This window comes from Talpa occidentalis, unplaced genomic scaffold (genome assembly GCF_014898055.3).
Source record: "Talpa occidentalis isolate TD23 unplaced genomic scaffold, MPIMG_talOcc4v2.1 talOcc4.17, whole genome shotgun sequence".
Lineage (NCBI taxonomy): Eukaryota > Metazoa > Chordata > Mammalia > Eulipotyphla > Talpidae > Talpa > Talpa occidentalis.
In genome coordinates this window covers 46,522,524-46,539,206 of record NW_023601754.1, presented here as the reverse complement: position 1 = coordinate 46,539,206, position 16,683 = coordinate 46,522,524, and the positions used below count along the sequence as shown (strand labels likewise).

The 16,683-nt window shown below is 62.8% G+C and overlaps 4 protein-coding genes and 1 long non-coding RNA gene across 5 annotated transcripts; 4 read left to right on the top strand and 1 right to left on the bottom strand.

Annotated features, from left to right (window-relative positions):
* Window positions 1-1,908: 1,908 nt before the first annotated feature.
* On the top strand, window positions 1,909-5,484 carry KCNA7 (potassium voltage-gated channel subfamily A member 7). Its single transcript, XM_037516962.1, has 2 exons — window positions 1,909-2,588; window positions 3,506-5,484. Exons 1-2 carry the CDS (start codon window positions 2,034-2,036, stop codon window positions 4,319-4,321), a joined length of 1,371 nt encoding a protein of 456 aa, XP_037372859.1. The 5' UTR covers window positions 1,909-2,033; the 3' UTR covers window positions 4,322-5,484.
* On the bottom strand, window positions 3,050-15,035 carry LOC119249564 (uncharacterized). Its single transcript, XR_005126156.2, has 4 exons — window positions 14,944-15,035; window positions 9,247-9,367; window positions 6,200-6,346; window positions 3,050-4,029 (listed from the first exon to the last, which is right to left on the bottom strand). It is a non-coding gene; the product is annotated as an uncharacterized LOC119249564 (long non-coding RNA).
* On the top strand, window positions 7,956-11,480 carry NTF4 (neurotrophin 4). Its single transcript, XM_037516963.2, has 3 exons — window positions 7,956-8,017; window positions 8,956-9,079; window positions 9,687-11,480. Exon 3 carries the CDS (start codon window positions 9,699-9,701, stop codon window positions 10,329-10,331), a length of 633 nt encoding a protein of 210 aa, XP_037372860.1. The 5' UTR covers window positions 7,956-8,017; window positions 8,956-9,079; window positions 9,687-9,698; the 3' UTR covers window positions 10,332-11,480.
* LOC129146097 (uncharacterized) lies at window positions 12,200-14,752 on the top strand. Its single transcript, XM_054697294.1, has 5 exons — window positions 12,200-12,394; window positions 12,684-12,884; window positions 12,968-13,126; window positions 13,812-13,939; window positions 14,380-14,752. The coding sequence occupies exons 1-5, from the start codon at window positions 12,239-12,241 to the stop codon at window positions 14,750-14,752; spliced, it is 1,017 nt and encodes a 338-aa protein (XP_054553269.1). The 5' UTR covers window positions 12,200-12,238.
* LOC119249563 (lutropin subunit beta) lies at window positions 14,833-16,619 on the top strand. The gene is made up of 3 exons (XM_037516964.2): window positions 14,833-15,522; window positions 15,841-16,008; window positions 16,300-16,619. The coding sequence occupies exons 1-3, from the start codon at window positions 15,508-15,510 to the stop codon at window positions 16,540-16,542; spliced, it is 426 nt and encodes a 141-aa protein (XP_037372861.1). The 5' UTR covers window positions 14,833-15,507; the 3' UTR covers window positions 16,543-16,619.
* The last annotated feature ends 64 nt before the right edge of the window (window positions 16,620-16,683 follow it).

The following is a 16,683-nucleotide window of genomic DNA, read 5'->3' as shown; positions in this document are numbered from 1 at the left end:
CGGGACACAGTCTGAAAAGTGGGTTGCGGGCTACTCCATGGTGAGAAAGTCCTACCTTAGGTGGTCCAGCCTCCTACGCCCTCGACGTGATGGTACTGTCTGTGTCTATGCGGTGTCACTGATCAGTTCACGCAGAGTCTAAGACTCCCCCAAAGAGGGTCCCTGCAGTCTCCAAGAAGGAAAGAAAAGAGGAGATGGAGAAGAAAGAGACAGAGAGACGGAGGGACAGAGACAGGAGTCAAAGAGCATGCAATGTAACAGGGTGGTCCCCAGGAAAGGGGGAGGTTCCAGGTTCCCTGCCCCACCCAAGGGAGGGTGGACCTGAGCAGGGAGGAGGAGAAGCTGGAGAGGAGACTGAGGAAGGAAGCAGGATGGAGCCAGAAGGAGACCTGGAGGAGGCGCATGGAGCCTAGAGACACGTGAAGAAACTGCGCTTGTCTTTTGGTCGTGGACGGGGTGACACAGATGTGGGTGAGACCCGTGGGGAGGTGACCATGGCAGCTTTTATCTTGATGTTGATTTTGCTCTTTTCCTTCCGGGCTTGTCTGGTTGTTTCTGACCCTTTTCTGTGGGTCCCCACTGGAAGATGCTTTAGACTTGGGGCAGGCTTTGGGGCCTTGCTCTGGGCCGATCCCATATGGATGGACTTTTACCCACGAGGGGACGGGTCACTTTGGGGCTTGATTTAGAAACTAGATTCTTTGCCTTTCCTGTATTGTTTCCTAATTGTATTAAAGTTCCTTCCCACTAAAGTCTCATGTTTTGTGTTGATGCGGCGGATGGCAGAACCCTATATAGAACAGTCAGGTTTGTGGGGTTTGGGCTGCCCCTCTCCCTGCCCTGTAGCAGAAAGAGAGGGACACAGACGCAGAGAAGGGGACCCAGAAGTGCCGGGCGACGGTGACACCGCCTCCCAGAAACTATGCAGAAAGCGCCAGACGTTGCAGGGTTTAACCTTTCGTGTCTTTCCACTCCCCCAGCAGAGGGCGCCCGGCACCCCCGTCTCTGACATCCGGGGTGACCAATCCCCACCACTTCCCGCAAGTCCTTTCGAAGGGGCTATTTTTACGCGGTGTCATCGGACACCGGTGGCTGGAAGGCCACCGTCTGTCCTTCGGTCCCGGCGAGTGACCCCGCGGCATCCCTCGCCGCCCCCAGCCCCCACCCGCCGTCCCTGGCAGGCCGGGTCTTTTGCGCAACTTAGGGCGGCAGCTCGGGTCTCCCTGGGTCTCCAAAAGCGGGGCAGAGATTCCGATGGAGACCCGGGGGCGAGACCCTGGCGTGGGGCTCACGGGTCCGTGTTTCGCAGCGGCTGGCGCGTGCCCAGGGCGGGGGGACCAGGGTTGGCGCTGACCTCCGGTCAGCGAGTCAGAGGTGAGCCCCGAGACCGAGCCACCCCGAGACCCCGACGGAGAGCCGCGGCAATGCAGTGACCCTAAAGACACAGACCCAAGGGACGCGCACACAGAATCGCTGGGTCAGAGACACGGGGGGCTAAGAGCCCAGCAGAGGAAAGGCAGAGGAGATAGAGACCAAGGGAGCCGAGACAGAAACAGAGCCAGAACCCCGAGAAACAGCAGCTGACACCGACGACGATCCAGAGACCACGGCACAGAGGGACAGCGGCCCTCAGACAGGCCCCCGGAACGCCCCGGCCCGGGGACAACCGCCCCATGGAGCGATCCAGGACTCCCGAGAGACCCACACGGAAACCCAGAGAGGCGCAGGGGCCGGGGCCGGGCAGGGGGCGCGGCGGCCCGGGAGCCGCCCAGCCGCGGGGCAGGCGCAGCGCGACGGCGGCGCGGGCCGGCGGGGGGAGGCGGGCGCCCCGGCAGAGGGCGCGCGGCCGCCCCGTGCCCGGCCGGGGTCACCGCGCCCCCTCCCCCGCGCCCTGGCCGGACGGCCGGGCTATTTTTACGCGCGGACACCGGACACCAGGCTGGGGCGGCGGCGGCGACGGCCGAGGCGGAGCCGGGCCGGGTCGGACGTCGGGGCCACACGACCGCCCGCGGGTCGCCGGGGCTGCGCGCGCCATGGAGCCGCGGTGCCGGCCGCCGTGCGGCTGCTGCGAGCGGCTGGTGCTCAACGTGGCCGGGCTGCGCTTCGAGACGCGCGCGCGCACGCTGGGCCGCTTCCCGGACACGCTGCTCGGGGACCCGGCGCGCCGCGGCCGCTTCTACGACGGCGCGCGCCGCGAGTACTTCTTCGACCGGCACCGGCCCAGCTTCGACGCCGTGCTCTACTACTACCAGTCGGGCGGGCGGCTGCGGCGGCCGGCGCACGTGCCGCTCGACGTCTTCCTGGAGGAGGTGGCCTTCTACGGGCTGGGCGCCGCCGCCCTGGCGCGCCTGCGCGAGGACGAGGGCTGCCCCGCGCCGCCCGAGCGGCCGCTGCCCCGCCGCGCCTTCGCGCGCCAGCTCTGGCTGCTCTTCGAGTTCCCCGAGAGCTCGCAGGCCGCGCGCGTGCTGGCCGTCGTCTCCGTGCTCGTCATCCTCGTCTCCATCGTCGTCTTCTGCCTCGAGACGCTGCCCGACTTCCGCGACGACCGCGACAACCATGAGCTGGCCGCGGCGGCCGCGGCGGGCCCGGTGAGGGGGCGGGGCGGGGCGGGGCGGGGTCTCGGGGGGAGCCGTCCAATCATGAGGCGGGGCCTCACCGGGGGGTGGGGCCTGGCTCTGGGTGGGCGGGGCATGGGGAACCTGCAGGGAGGACCTGGGGAACCATAGGTGGGGCAAGAGGCAGTGAGGACTGGGCCACCCAGGGACGGGGCCTCCACCGCCAAAAGCTGGGATGCAGGGAAGTTATAGCTAAATGGGGCGAGGTGTGAGGCTCCGAGGAGGACCTGCCCTATCAGATGGCTGGGGGAGGTAGGTGAGAAACCCCACTAGCAGCCGGCAGAAGGACTGGGGGACTCACACATGAAGAAATCACCTCTTGGAGATGAAGGCTGCCCCAAAAGCTGGGTTTTGGTGCCGCTAAGAGCCACCCGTGGGAAGGACCGGCAGGGGTGGTGAGAACCTGAACCTGAAGACCACCCCCCCCCCCCGCCCCAAGGGCTGGAGGTAGAGGAGAGGGAGCTGAAGGCTGGGCTAGGAGGAATCATGACAGAAAGTCACATGGAAAGTCCTGGAGTTGGGGCAGAAAGGTCTTCAGGCGTTGTGGCCGGGCTGTGTTTGAGGAGGGCAAGGTAAGGGCTCGGGGCGGGAGCAGGACCCGCCCTGTCTAGAAGATCAGTGGTGGGGTGGGCCACTGGGAGGGAAGAGGCTGAAGCCCACTCGAGCATCATTTCAAGAGGTGCTCCAGCTCCAGTGGAGGACCGGAGGCCAGAAAGTTACCTATCCAGAATGGTCCCTGGGGCCCTTGGAAGGCATCTAGGACGGCTAGGTCACTGAGGGCCTGGGGCCAACAGCTACTGACCCATTTGCAGAGAAGTCATTGGACACTGCAACAACAAGTATGGCTGTTCCAGCGGCCTGGTCCTCTCTGAACCCTTTCCTCCCTGCAGTTCCCTGCTCGGTTGAATGGCTCCAGTCCAGTGCCTGGACCCCCGCCTCGCATGCCCTTCGACGACCCCTTCTTTGTGGTAGAGACGCTATGCATCTGTTGGTTCTCCTTCGAGCTGCTGGTGCGCCTGGCAGTTTGCCCGAGCAAGACGGCATTCTTCAAGAACGTGATGAACATCATCGATTTCGTGGCCATCGTGCCCTACTTTGTGGCCCTGGGCACCGAGCTGGCTCGGCAGCGGGGAGTGGGCCAGCCGGCCATGTCACTGGCCATCCTGCGAGTCATCCGGCTGGTGCGCGTCTTCCGAATCTTCAAACTGTCCCGCCACTCCAAGGGCCTGCAGATCTTGGGCCAGACGCTCCGGGCCTCCATGCGTGAGCTGGGCCTCCTCATTTTCTTCCTCTTCATCGGCGTGGTCCTCTTCTCCAGCGCTGTCTACTTTGCTGAGGTCGACCGGGAAGACTCCCACTTCACCAGCATCCCTGAGTCCTTCTGGTGGGCCGTGGTCACCATGACCACCGTCGGCTATGGAGACATGGCGCCTGTCACCGTGGGTGGCAAGATAGTGGGCTCTCTGTGCGCCATCGCTGGCGTGCTGACCATCTCCCTGCCTGTGCCGGTCATCGTCTCCAACTTTAGCTACTTTTATCACCGGGAGACGGAGGGCGAAGAGGCCGGGATGTACAGCCATGTGGACACACAGCCCTGTGGGCCACTGGAGGGCAAGGGCAATGGGAGGTTGGTGGATGGAGAGGTGCCTGAGCTTCCCCCCCCAATCTGGGCCCCCCCGGGGAAACACATGGTCACTGAAGTGTGAGGGACAGTGGGGGTCGGCCACACCTCACATTTTGTTGGCGGGAGGGAAAGAGGGAAGGTAAAGTGGGGGGGAAGGGACTGGGTTTAGGAAGAACTAGGTTAAGTGGTCATGAGTTGGGGAACACTGAGTCTTTGGGGTCTTGGGTTGTGTGGTGGGTAGCTCCTGGGGGTACCTTCTTAGGTGGCAGTGAACGGCAGCGCATCATGCTGAACTGAGGAAGAGACGCCATTAGGCTGTCCTAGGCTTGTGGGGCCTCTTGGGGTAGCGCTGAGAGACACAGTCAGATCACTAACTGCCCGCGTAGCTTTGTGAGTTCCCTAGGTCCATGTTAGACTGGGTGGCGGTGAGTCTGAATGAATCTTGTCCAACTGCCTCGTGCAGGAGTCTGTGATTTTGAGTTCCCTAAGGCCACGTGGGGGGCTAGTGCGGTGGTCCCCATGGCACCGTCGGGACCTCCTGTGTGCTCATGCATGGTGGTGTGGAGTTGAGCCGAGGCAGGTTGGGAGTTGCGTGGCTTTGTGACTCTTCTAGGGCCATGTTATTTTAAGTCCTGTGAACTTGCCAGCCATGTAGACAGACGAAGGTCAAATGATAGGATGTGAGCTTCCTAGATTCCATTAGGGCAAGTTGGGTTGGAATGTGTGACCTTTCAGGCTTCTGTGGGATTGAATCGTGTGGAGTCATGTGTCTGGAAGCTTCTCGGGGCTACTGTGAGTTGGAGAACCGAGAGCGTCTCGTGGGGCCACGCTGACAAGAGTCACATGGGGTTGTGTCATTGTGAGTCCCGTCGGAATGTTGGCTTGAGTCAGACTGTGTGTGTGGTGAGGGTCCCCGCTGGGTTGCTTTGTGCTTAGCAGTAGCTCCAGGACCCGAGGACGCCGCCCTGGGGAGGAGACATGCTCCAGGGTGTCATGTATGGCGTTGTGGACTCCAGGAGACTCACGAGAAGGGGTGGGGCTGGGCTGTGTCCCCACCGATTCGGTTGTTCATGTGGAGAGGTCTTGGGATGAACCCGGAAGGTGAGGAGGCTCCTTCCATTTACCCGCTCCCCGCTTCGTTTTCCCTCCCACTCCCTCTGCGTCTTCCTCTTCAGCTTCCCTTTGGGCACGGAGGTCAGCGCGAGAAGGGAACGGGGAGAGGGGAGAAAACTATACTCCGTCCAGACATGATGGGGGGAGTAATACCCAGAGGGGGACAGAGACCTGGGGAGGGGGAAGGTCCCAGAGAAGAGGGGACAAAGATCCAAAAAGAGAGGAACAGAGACTCACAAAGGAGGCAGAGATCCGGAGAGAGAGGGAGGCAGACACCCAGAGTTGGAGACAGACTAAAGTACCCCCAGAACTAGAATCAAAAAACAGAAGGCAGGAAAAGACAGTGACCCACAGAGAATCACAAAGAGACCCCCCAATCAGGGCGTGTTACCCCACCCTCCCGCAGCTCAGGAGGCTGTCAGACAGTGGTGGGGGGGCACTATATTTTCCAGGAAGAATGGGAGTCCTAGAGCATGGGTGTGGCCTCCCAAGGTCACAGGCCTGCCTGGGGCCAGGACTCCTGCAGGCTGCCTGGCCTCCAGGCCCCATCAACCTATCCTTATGCCCTGCCCTCCCCAGCCCACGCTCCACAGCCTCCTTTCTCAACGTAGAGAAATGCCCTGAGGGCATCTGAGGACAATGGCGAGGTCACTAAGAGAGGGCTTCCCCTGAGCCCCTCCACAAAGGACTTTACTGTAGGAATGTATTAAACCCGGCCAGTGGTTTACAGAATGGTGATGTGGTCGTTGTTATTTTTAGCTAGGGCCCCTCCCCCTTTCTTTGGTCAAATGAAATCTTACTTAGAGGCTCCAGCCTGACAAGGGGACCTGGTTGGAGGGGAACATACCTCCTTTGGGGTCCCTCTAAGAAAGTCAGCTAGGAGACGGCTGGTTTAATCCAGTCACCATCTTTACACAGAGAGGTGGAAGCAGGTACAGCTCTTGCGAGTCTTGATGAAGGTCAAAAGTAATGTGACCTTTAGGCAGGGTGTTCCCTGTAGGGGGGAGAAAGAAGAGTCTGGAGGCAGCAATCCGAGCAGCCCCCCTCCCAGGGGGAGATGCCTGGCGAGGCTGGGGGGCAGGCTAGCTGCCCAGCAGAGGGGCATATGCAGGGAGGACAGAGACCAAGGCAGAGAGACTCCCAAGGGGAGGAGATGGGCTGGAAGGGGGGGTGGGCAGTAGCCTGGGGGTTATCGGACCAGAGGTGGGGACAGAGGGGTACAGAGACACACAGAGAAGGGGGTACAAAAACTCCCAGAGAGGAGGAGAAAGAGTCCCAGAGGGAGGGGACAGAGACTGTTTTTAGTCACTCTTTGAAAACTCACCCCACAAACCCATTAGAAACTAGAGGTTACATAGAGCCCCTCTGGTAGGGGATGGGGTGTGCTGGGTGCTTGGGGATGAGGGATGTGGGCAGAGGTCAGGGAGGTGGCGGGGAGTGGCCACTCAAAGACTGGGAAGTGCCCCCTCCCCCACAACTGTTAGGGGGAAAAGATGTGCCGGGGCGCCTTCTATGTTGTCTTGGCCGGGATGGGGAAGAAGAGAGGGGAACACCCCAATCCGGGGACACCCTTCCTGCCACCTTGCCATGCTATATTTAGGCTGAGGGAGGGGTGTGGGATGACCCCCCACCCCGGCGGGTGTCAGCTTGCCTCCTGAAAATAGCCCTGGGGGAGGGGTGAAGGCGAGGTAGGGTGAAGGGCCCGGAAGTAGGACTGTCCTCTCTGATCGTCTGTCTGGGGTCTCTCTCTCGCTCTGGGTCTCTGTCCCCCTTCTGGGGTTCTGTCCTCTTCCACAGCAGAGTCTGTCCTCTCTGGGTCTTCTCTTTCTGTCTGTCCCCTCCCCCGGCCCCCACTTCTGTGTCTCCCCCCCCCCTCCAAGCAGGTCATCCCCTAATCCTCTCTTTGTCTATCTCAGTCTGTAGAACCTTGAATTCCTCTTCTCTGCGCTCCGGAGAAGACCCTCTCCCCAGTCCCCACCCAGGAAATTCCAGGAGCGAGGACTATGCGGGAGAGCCCCCCACATCCACCGGCTCCGGTCCCGGGGCCTTATCACTGCCCCAGCCCAGCTGGTTAATGTCTGGCCCCGAGCTCCTGGGAAAGTGGGGAGTAGAGCAGAGGGTGGGAATCTGCCCGGGGAGACACTTCGTTGGCAAAAGCCCCGAAGGAATCTCAGGCCTGGACGCCTGGGTCTCACGGAGGAGGGGCCGGAGGCCTGAATTCCTGGGTCTGAGGGAAGCGGGGCTGGGGGCTCAGATTCTGGCGTCGGAGGGAGGGGGGCCTGGGGGCCCGGACTCTAGAATCTGAGGACGGGGGGGCGGGAGGGGGGGGCTGGGGGCTCAGACTCCTGGGTCTGAGGGAGGGCTGGGGGTCTGCTCTGCAGGGGCTGCGGGAGGAGGGGCCGGGCCTGGCCTCCGGGGGCCGAGGCGGGCGGCGGGCTGAGCGAGCCGGGCCGGGCTTCCGCGGTCTCGGCCCGCGCGTGGAAGGCGGGATCCCCGGCCCCTCCTCCGCCGTCGGGCGCCGCCCCGCTCCGCCCCCGACCCCGGCCTTCCAGAGCGTGTGCAGCGAGGAGCCGGCGGGCGCGCGGGTGTCCCTGCAGCCGGCGAGCGGGAGGAGGAGCCGCCAACGCGCCAGGGGGAGCCGGGGGAGCCGAGGAGGGCGCCCCAGGTAAGAGCCTCGGCGCCTCCCCCGGGGATTCCCGCGGCCGGGGCGCCCGGCCCCCGGGTAGGGAGGGGCGGGGGCGGGGCCGGCGGGGGCGGGGCTTGGCGGAGGAAACTGAGGCAGGAGGGACTTGTCGCAGATCTGCCGCCGGGTGCCCCAGCGGGGTCTCCGCGGGGTCTGGCCCCCCAGTCTAAATCTTCTGGGCAAGAAGCGACCTGGGAGTCGGTACTTCTGAGTCCCCGGGCTGGAGGGGACTGAACCCCAGAACTCTCGGGGCTGCGAGCGCACGGGCTGGGCGCTTGGACTCCGGCGTCTGAGGGAGCTGCCGGGCGCTGGGCTCCGGGACGAGTCTGGGGCCGAGGGCGCCAGGGCTTGGGGGAGGAGGGGCTGGGGAGGACTCCGCTCCTAAGGGAGCTGGGGACCAGGACTTCTGATCGGAGGGGGGAGGCAGCTCTCAGTCCCAGTTGGGGGGGTCTGCTGCGCCCCTCTTCACACCGCACCCTTCCCAATTCCCCGTCTCCGAGCCAGAGCAGGCAGCCACTCCAGGTATTTGCAGCAGAAGTCTTGGACGGGCCCTGGCCTGTCCCGTGAGGAGAGAACATTCCAGGAAGCAGCCTCCGGGACCCAGGGCTTCTCAAGTGCGGGCCCTCGGGGACCCGGGTGTCCAGGCCAGCCCCGCCCCCGCCCCGTCTGGGAGATGAATGGGCCGCGGAGGATGTAATCTCTCCAGCCTCCTCCATCCGCTGCCCCTCCTCTCCCCCCTCCTCCCCCCATCTGCTTCCCATCCCAGCCAGGAGCCTTCACCTAGGCTGGGAAGGGGCTTCTGGGAAGGGGCGTGTCCTCGCCTCTCGGGTCCCCTACGCTGCAACCCGAGGGGGTGCTCGGGACCCCGCGCCCCCTTCCCACCTGCCTGTATAACTTGCCTGTTCCCTTCTTCCCCCTAGGTGATTGCCCCCTCCACCTCCTGCGATGTCAGGAAGGAGAGGGCCACCTGTGCCCCCCAAAGGGGCCCCCCGGAGCCTGGGGGCCCCCAGCCCCAGAGCTCGGAGGCGGAGGAGGTGCTGACAGGTCTGGTACCCACCCGCCGCTTCCCAGTCCTCCACACCCTTCCTCCCAGAATAGGCTTCCAGGACCTTGTAGAGAAGCTCAATATCCGCGCCCCCACCAGCATCTCCCAGCCGCAGGGTCAGTGCCCTGGACACGGGGTGTGGGAAATACCCAGAGGAGAGTCTTACCTTCTTCGTGGCTCTTTTGAGCTGAGCGTGGGTCTCCCTAGGATTCCAGAACGTGGGCTTTCTCAAACCATTGGAACCTCAAAACTCCTCCAGGCTGTAGGACTTAGGGTTCCCTGAGGTGCTAGAGACAAGAGGGCAGAGTAGAGCTGCTCAGCCAGGGTTGGAATCCCACCTTTGCTAGCTGTGTGACCTGGTGCAAGTCACTAACCTCTCTGAGCCTCCGTTTCCCCACTCAGTGGCCACTAATAGTAGATGAATAATTATTATTAATCTTGAAGTTGGGCATCATCCAAACCCTGAAATATAGGCCCTCCCCCCCAAGGTTTCTAGAACAAGGGTTTTCCTGCATTTTTGGCATGTAGGTCCCTGGAGTTCCCAACCTCTGCCACCCTCCCCCAGCTTCTACGTTCTCTAACTCCAGCTTCCCTCTCTGTCCCCAGGTGCTCAGCGAGATGCTCCCCCATCCCCCCGGCTCCCTCCCCTTCCTCCTGCTTTTCCTCCTCCCCAGTTTCCCGATGGAGCCCCAGCCCCCACCCTCACTACTGCCCCCATTTCCAGCCCCCGAGTGGGACCTCTTATCCCCCCGCGTAGCCCTGTCTAGGGGTGCCCCTGCAGGTCCCCCTCTGCTCTTCCTGCTGGAGGCTGGGGCCTTCGGGGAGCCAGCAGGCAGCCCAGCCAACCGCAGCCGGCGGGGTGTGAGCGAGACAGCACCGGCCAGCCGAAGGGGAGAGCTGGCTGTGTGCGATGCGGTCAGTAGCTGGGTGACAGACCGCAGGACAGCCGTGGACCTGCGCGGGCGTGAGGTGGAGGTGCTGGGAGAGGTGCCTGCGGCCGGTGGCAGTCCCCTTCGCCAGTACTTCTTCGAGACCCGCTGCAAAGCTGACAGCTCTGGGGAAGGTGGCCCCGGTGGGGGTGGAGGAAGCTGCCGGGGTGTGGACCGGAGGCACTGGGTGTCCGAGTGTAAAGCCAAGCAGTCCTATGTACGGGCCTTGACCTCAGATGCAGAGGGCCGTGTGGGCTGGCGATGGATTCGAATTGATACTGCTTGTGTCTGCACACTCCTCAGCCGGACTGGCCGGGCCTGAGGCCCATGCCCATGAACTGGGCTGGCAGATGAAGAAGAGAACTGGATCCTGAGGGACCTGGGGGGTGGCCTGGCTGCTTTGGGCTTCAGTCAGTTGGTCACAAAATCACAGCTCTCCGAATTTGAGAGCTTCATCTCAAAGACAGTTGGTGAAACTAAATGGGGTTTTGAAGGATGAATAGGAGTTCTCCTGGATGAACTTCATAATGATGCTGATTGTGATAGCCAATTATTCTGAATGTCTTACTGTTCATCAGTCCAATACACAACTTGTCAGATCAACTCTGGTGGATTTGACCATCGGAGGCCCTGACTTCTAACTTACTGACCACTTAATCTCATAGGACACCACCTTGCTGACCCTGGAGAGTGATAACGAGAAAATATGTCAAGAAGTGGGGGGAGGGGAGCATCAAAATGGGAATATGCAACCAACTGGCTGGAAGCTGGGGTGCAAATGAAAATCTTATTTGGTGAATGGGTTGAGTGTTGCCTTAGAATGTTCAGTTTTGAGATAGTAAGCTGACCGTCCTGGCTGGAACACAAGCGAGGTTGACGGATAGGAGGTCAGGATGCTAGAGAGCTTGGCCCTGATGGGAAAGTGGAGTCAGGTTTCTACCCCCTTTCCTGTCTCAACCTTTACCCCACATTGAAGGAGAAATAGACCTTAAAATTGTAGGCACAATGTTCTGACAAATTGCCCCCTGGCTAGGACCAGAGGCCGCTTGGACACTGATAGATCCTGAGTGGACCAGGAAAATCCAACAGGAGAAGGGCCCACAGAAACTTAAATGGGGTCAGTGGGACTCTGGGCCAGACTGCAGAAGACAGCCTCTGTTTTCCCGCTCTGAAGAAAAGGTTGGTGGGGTGACATGCTAGGAGAAGTGGAGGCTTTGACCTAAAGGACTTTAATGTGAGGAAATGATAGGGAAGTCAGAGGTAAACCCCACACCTGCAGGGCACCCCTGCATGGGTTATCACTCCATAGCCTCAAGCCTGTTACACACACACATCCCTTTAGGAGCCTTGGGCTAAGGGCACAGAGAAACCCTGTGTCCTAACCAGACGGGGCTCCTGAGCAGGGCTGGGCAGGGTCTGGCTGCCTCTGTTTCTCCATCTCTGTGATCTAGGTCTGGGGTTCCCCCCCCCTTTTTTTATGGTCATCTCTTGGCCTCTCTGTTTAACTTCCTGTCTTGTCTCTGGGTCACTAGCTCTCAGTTTCTCACTTGTTATTGCATCCATTTTTGTATGCATTTCTTTCCCACTCATCAAAGCTCTTTCTGCACCCCTCAGTGCTAAGTATTTCCCCGTGTCTTTCTCAGTGGGGCTCCCCCTCTTCGCCCATCCCCATGCCCAGGTGGAAGTTTTCAAGCACATCAAAGGCAGGCTGGGTAGACGCAGCCACAGCTGTAGTAGAAGCCAGCGCCGACTCCAGCACTCAGGAAGGCCGGGAGAAGATGTGAGAAGATGTGAAGTCTGGAAATTGTTACCCTGTAGTTGGGCAGACCTGGCAGAGGGAAGAAGCAGGGGAGAGGTCTGGGACCCTGTAGGAAAGTGTGTGGGGGGGTGTTTCTCATGGAGTCCTGAATACGCTGGGTGGCCTTAGGCCCCCCACCCCCACCCCCACCCCTCTGACCCGCCCTTCTCTCTACTGCCCTGTCTCTGGGTCTCTGTCTCTGAAACTCTGAACATCTATTTCTTTCTACCCTCCACTCTGTGTCTCCCCTGTTTCTCTGCCACTCTTGAAGTTTCGACGTGCCCTGCCCTGGGTGGGTCTTGTTCACGCTGCCCGAGCATCCACGCGCTGGCAGGCCCTCCATTGGCTGGTTCCGAGGGGGCGGGTTCTGTCACTAGGGCAACAGCAACAACAAGCCTGCTCTCGCTCGGCTACTGGGCAGGGGCCCGAGGATGGCTGGCCGGACCCTCGCTCTCCGCTACGGCCCCCCTTGGAGACCCATCTCTGGGTCCGAGGCGCCTGGATCCTGGCCCCACTGGCATCTCACCAGCAGCGGCGTCGCCCACCATGTTATCCCAGCCGTGTCCTTCCCCCCGCCCACCGTGCAGGTGAGAGGACGCTAGGTTCCTGGCCAAGACGACACTGGGGGTCCAGACTCCTGGCTCTGAAGGAGGGACCTGGGGCACCAGACACATCTGCTGAGAGAAAGCTACTTAGCCAGCCTGCCTGGAGGAGGAGGGTCCCGGAGCGCCGGCTGGGCGAGATGAGGGGCCAGGGACCCCGGAGGCTTGGAGCTGGAGGGGGGAAAAGGCCGGGGCTGGGCACGGCCTGGAAGACACTGGGCTGGCGGCCCCCACCTCCCGAGGCTGGAGCTGACGCCGCGTGCCTCCCCCCCAGTGCACGGTGGCGGCGCCCCTGCCCCCGGCCGCCCGGCAGGAGTCCCACGCCTGGGCTTTCGACGAGGTCATCAGCAGCTGGGAGACGACCCACCGCTCGGCGTACGTGCCCAAGGCCCACGGCGGACTCTACGCGCAGCCCCGCGCCCCGGAGCCTGCGGACCCCACGCGGGATGTGGGGATGAAGGATTTAGGGGAAAAGGTCTGCCGAGGTCGACGGGGTCAGACTGGGGGTTGCCCTGGAGCCCCATGCATCATGCTGGGGCCCCGCGTGGCTTTCTGTAGCTCAGACACCGCGGCTGGCGCCTCCCGCTGACCACGCGGCACCAGCGCAGCGAGACCAGGGCGCAGTTCCGCGGCTGGCCGCACCTGGACCCGCGCGCGGGCGTGGGCGCCGGCCCCCCGCCCCCGGAGCTCGCGGGCCGCCAAGGGGGCGCTTCCCAGGTAGCGCCGGCGGCGCGGGCGAACCTTCCCCCGCCCGGGGCTTGGGTTGGAGGTGCTGAGACCTGGGACTAGACTAGGAGGTCTTGGGGGGCGGGGCCCGAGGGAATGTTGAGTCTGGGGGCGGGCTACAGGGGGGGATGCGGCGGAATCGGGTTACATAGTCTGGGGGAGGGATTTGGACCTTTCAAGGCATGGGGGGGGGGAGGAGGAGGAGGAGGGACTGGAGACCCGCAACCCCAGTTCAGAGTCACCCGCACGGGCTCGGCGGGGGTTCGGAAGCGGGGTGCGGAGCCCGGCAGTTGGCTGAAGGCGGGTGCGGGTCTGGAATAGCGTAGGACGGGGTCCGGAGCCAGGCTTTCCAGGTCAGAACGGCGCAGGGAGGCATCGTTGTTCATCAGGGGGCTGCTCAATAGTCAGGACCAGGAAGATTTGGGTCTGGAGGCTGAAGGGTTTGCTCTTGGGGGCTGCATTTGGTCTTGAGGCTAGTAAATCTTCGGACTTGGGGAGCAGAGCTAAACTGCACTGGGTGAGATTGAGCAGGGAGGATTCTAAATTCTGGGGGCCTGTATGAGGGTCCAGAGGGGCTGCCGAAATGGAAGAGGAACTCTCAGCCTGAAACCAGGATTTGAAACCTCCTTCTTGTTTACCCCCACTTCCCCCGCCCCCCCACCCCCATTTTACTCAGGCTCTAATCCCCTGGACCAAGAACCCTGAGCTGGCAGGCAGGTCTTTCACAGTCTCCAGCCAGGGCATCCTGGACGGCGGCCAGCTCTACCTGACCACCTCTGCCAGGGACTTCCAGCGCCCCTCCAAGTGAGCCCGCCCCCCTCCCCCACCACACAAACTGGCAGGACCGCTGGCGCTGGGTCCCCTCTTACTCAGTGGTCGCTTTCGGCTCTTGTGTTTGCAAGAAGCAGAAGCTCCGATCCCAGGTGGTCCCTACCTCTTTTAGCGCCCAGATATCCTTAGTGTCAGCGTTCAGGTACCAAGAGGGAGTTCTGAACGTAGGGCGGAACCACCTTGGCATTTCACACACTCCTTCCTAAGGTTGCAAAAAACCCCCGATTCCAGGTCCTTCAGCACCTCCAGGACCCCGGATCCACACTAGCAGTCAGTCCCCAGCCTCATCCTTTCTAAAGTGTCCCCAGACCCTACACATTTGTCACTGCCTTGACAAAGGAGTGCGGTCTGCACCTCCGTAGAACCCTCCGGTTCTCAGCCTCGGCCCGACACCCGCCTCCACCCCTCCCCAGGAAGGCGTCGTCGGGATACCCCCGCAAGGACTCGCTGACCTACTGGAGCTTAGAGGAGACGCCCCGCGGCTGGGGCCCAGGTCGGCAGCGGCAGCCCTGTCCGCCCTCCTCTGGGCTGCCCCCGGCGCGGAGGCCCCGCGTGCCCCGAGCCGCGCCGGTGACGCCCGCGGTGCCGCACCGCGGGATGCTGACGCTGGCCCAGGAGTCCTACGGCCTCCCGCTGCACCCGCTCCGCTCGCTCGACCGTGTCTGCCCGCTGGAGTTGCCCTGGGGCGGCCCCCACTGGCAGCCGGCGCCGGGCCTCCACCGTGTGCCGCAGGCCTACCGCCCCGAGAGCGCGCAGTACGGCAGCCGGAGGCCGGCGCTCGTCTGAGCCGCCCGAGCCGAGCCCCCACCCGGCGGGGCGACGGTCCGAGCCCGCTCGCGGCGCAGGGGCGGGACGGAGCCCGGGATCCGCCCCCGGGCGGCGGGCGGGGAGTCCGAAGCTCCGCACTAGACTTGCGGGCGCGGGACCTGACCCGGAAAATAAACGTGGGAGGCTGCGGGCCCAGGGGCGGCGCCTACCTGAGACAGGACAGTTCAACAGCGCCGGCATCCTCGCTTCCGCCCGCCTGGACGTGGGGGGATGGGGCCCGGGCTAACCCTCTGGCGGGTCGACATCCGCCTCTGAGCACAATCCCGCCCCTCCGGGGAGCCTGGGCTCTGGCTCAGGAGGGGTTTCCGTTCTCCGGCAGGTGGTTTCAGGCTTCAGCCAGATCACTCCTGGGGCAGCCGCGGGGCATGCACAGCCTCCCGCTGGGGCTCACCCCCACCCCCACCTAGGCAGGGCTTCCCAGCAGGGGGCACAGACCCAATTTCCTGTGCCCCCAACACAGCCTCTCTACCTGAATTCAGTGGGTGAATCAGCTTCAGCTGGGGTGTGACTGCTTCTTGGTGTGGAAGCAACCCGGGGGTGGCGGAGGGTGCTCCTCTGAGCTGCTCCAGCACCTCCCTGACCTTGTCTGCTTCTCGCCCCCGAGGGGGATTAGTGTCCAGGTTACCCCACCATGCTGCCGCTGTCAGTGGCCTTGCCACCCCCACAGCCTTCAGGTATAAGACCAGGTAAACACAATAGGGGAGGAACTGAGGATGGAGATGCTCCAGGTAAGACCGTAGGGCCCCAGGGCACCCTGCAACTCCACCCAGGCCACAGGGAGCTCCAGAAGGGAGAGTGCTGGGACCTGGGCAACAAGGTCTCTTTCTAGAAGGGAGTGGGCTGCCAGCGGGCTTCCGGCCAGAAGGCGGGTGGGGCAGGGCCTGAGGGTGGGTATCATATGTATTAAGATATCTGGGGTTCCTGGGTATTGGGCTGCGGGATCAAAGTGGAGGGGTGGGCCCTGAATGCCTGGGTCCACGAATGTATGAGGGCAGGGCTAAGGGCAGAGGTCTCAGACCAGCTCTGAGGTACTGACCTTGTCCCAGGGGCTGCTACTGTGGCTGCTGCTGAGCATGGGTGGGGTGAGGGCATCCAGGGGGCCACTGCGGCCACCGTGCCAGCCCATCAACGCCACCCTGGCTGCGGAGAACGAGGCCTGCCCTGTCTGCATCACTTTCACCACCAGCATCTGTGCTGGCTACTGCTTCAGCAAGGTGAGCTGCGCCTGGTGGGAGGGGCCAGCCCTGCAGGCTGAAGGAGGGTGCTGCCCCCAGCTCCAGGCTGTATCATCAGGGCCAGACGAGGGACAGGAGGTGCTGCTGGGTTGGGAGGGAGGCATGGCCCCACGGGCGGGGGCAAGGGAATGGATACCCAGCTGGCAGACAGGAAGGAGAGCAGAGGGTCCCTGGGAACCTGAGTCTGGAATCTATGGGGGGGCAGCAGCGGAAAGTTTGGGGGAGGGTTGGCCCCCAGGCAGATGCCCATGCTGCCCCCATGGTCTCCAGATGCGGGTGCTGCAGGCCGCCCTGCTGCCCATGCCCCAGGCAGTGTGCACCTACCAAGAGCTGCGCTTCGCCTCCATCAGACTCCCTGACTGCCCACCTGGCGTGGACCCCACAGTCTCCTTCCCCGTGGCCCTCAGCTGTCACTGTGGACCCTGCCGCCTCAGCAGCTCCGACTGTGGGGGCCCCAGAGCCCAGCCCTTGGCCTGTGAACGCCCCCCTCTCCCAGGCCTCCTCTTCCTCTAAGGACCTACCACCCATGCCTGCCCTGACTCCTGGAGCCAGCAGCTGCTCCTCCCCTCCTCTCAATAAAGGCTTCTGGAACGGCACTCTGGGGTGGTTTGTCTTTTAGACTTTGTGCCCGTGTGCTCTTCTCGCTCTCTCTCT

Excerpts from the sequence above, each read along its gene's own strand:
- KCNA7 (XM_037516962.1), top strand. The coding sequence starts at position 2,034 with ATGGAGCCGCGGTGCCGGCCGCCGTGCGGCTGCTGCGAGCGGCTGGTG. Across the intron at positions 2,589-3,505 it reads CGGCGGCCGCGGCGGGCCCG|TTCCCTGCTCGGTTGAATGG; the intron begins GTGAGGGGGCGG and ends TCCTCCCTGCAG.
- NTF4 (XM_037516963.2), top strand. The coding sequence starts at position 9,699 with ATGCTCCCCCATCCCCCCGGCTCCCTCCCCTTCCTCCTGCTTTTCCTC.
- LOC129146097 (XM_054697294.1), top strand. The coding sequence starts at position 12,239 with ATGGCTGGCCGGACCCTCGCTCTCCGCTACGGCCCCCCTTGGAGACCC. Across the intron at positions 12,395-12,683 it reads TCCCCCCGCCCACCGTGCAG|TGCACGGTGGCGGCGCCCCT; the intron begins GTGAGAGGACGC and ends CCTCCCCCCCAG. Across the intron at positions 13,940-14,379 it reads GACTTCCAGCGCCCCTCCAA|GAAGGCGTCGTCGGGATACC; the intron begins GTGAGCCCGCCC and ends ACCCCTCCCCAG.
- LOC119249563 (XM_037516964.2), top strand. Across the intron at positions 16,009-16,299 it reads CTGGCTACTGCTTCAGCAAG|ATGCGGGTGCTGCAGGCCGC; the intron begins GTGAGCTGCGCC and ends CATGGTCTCCAG.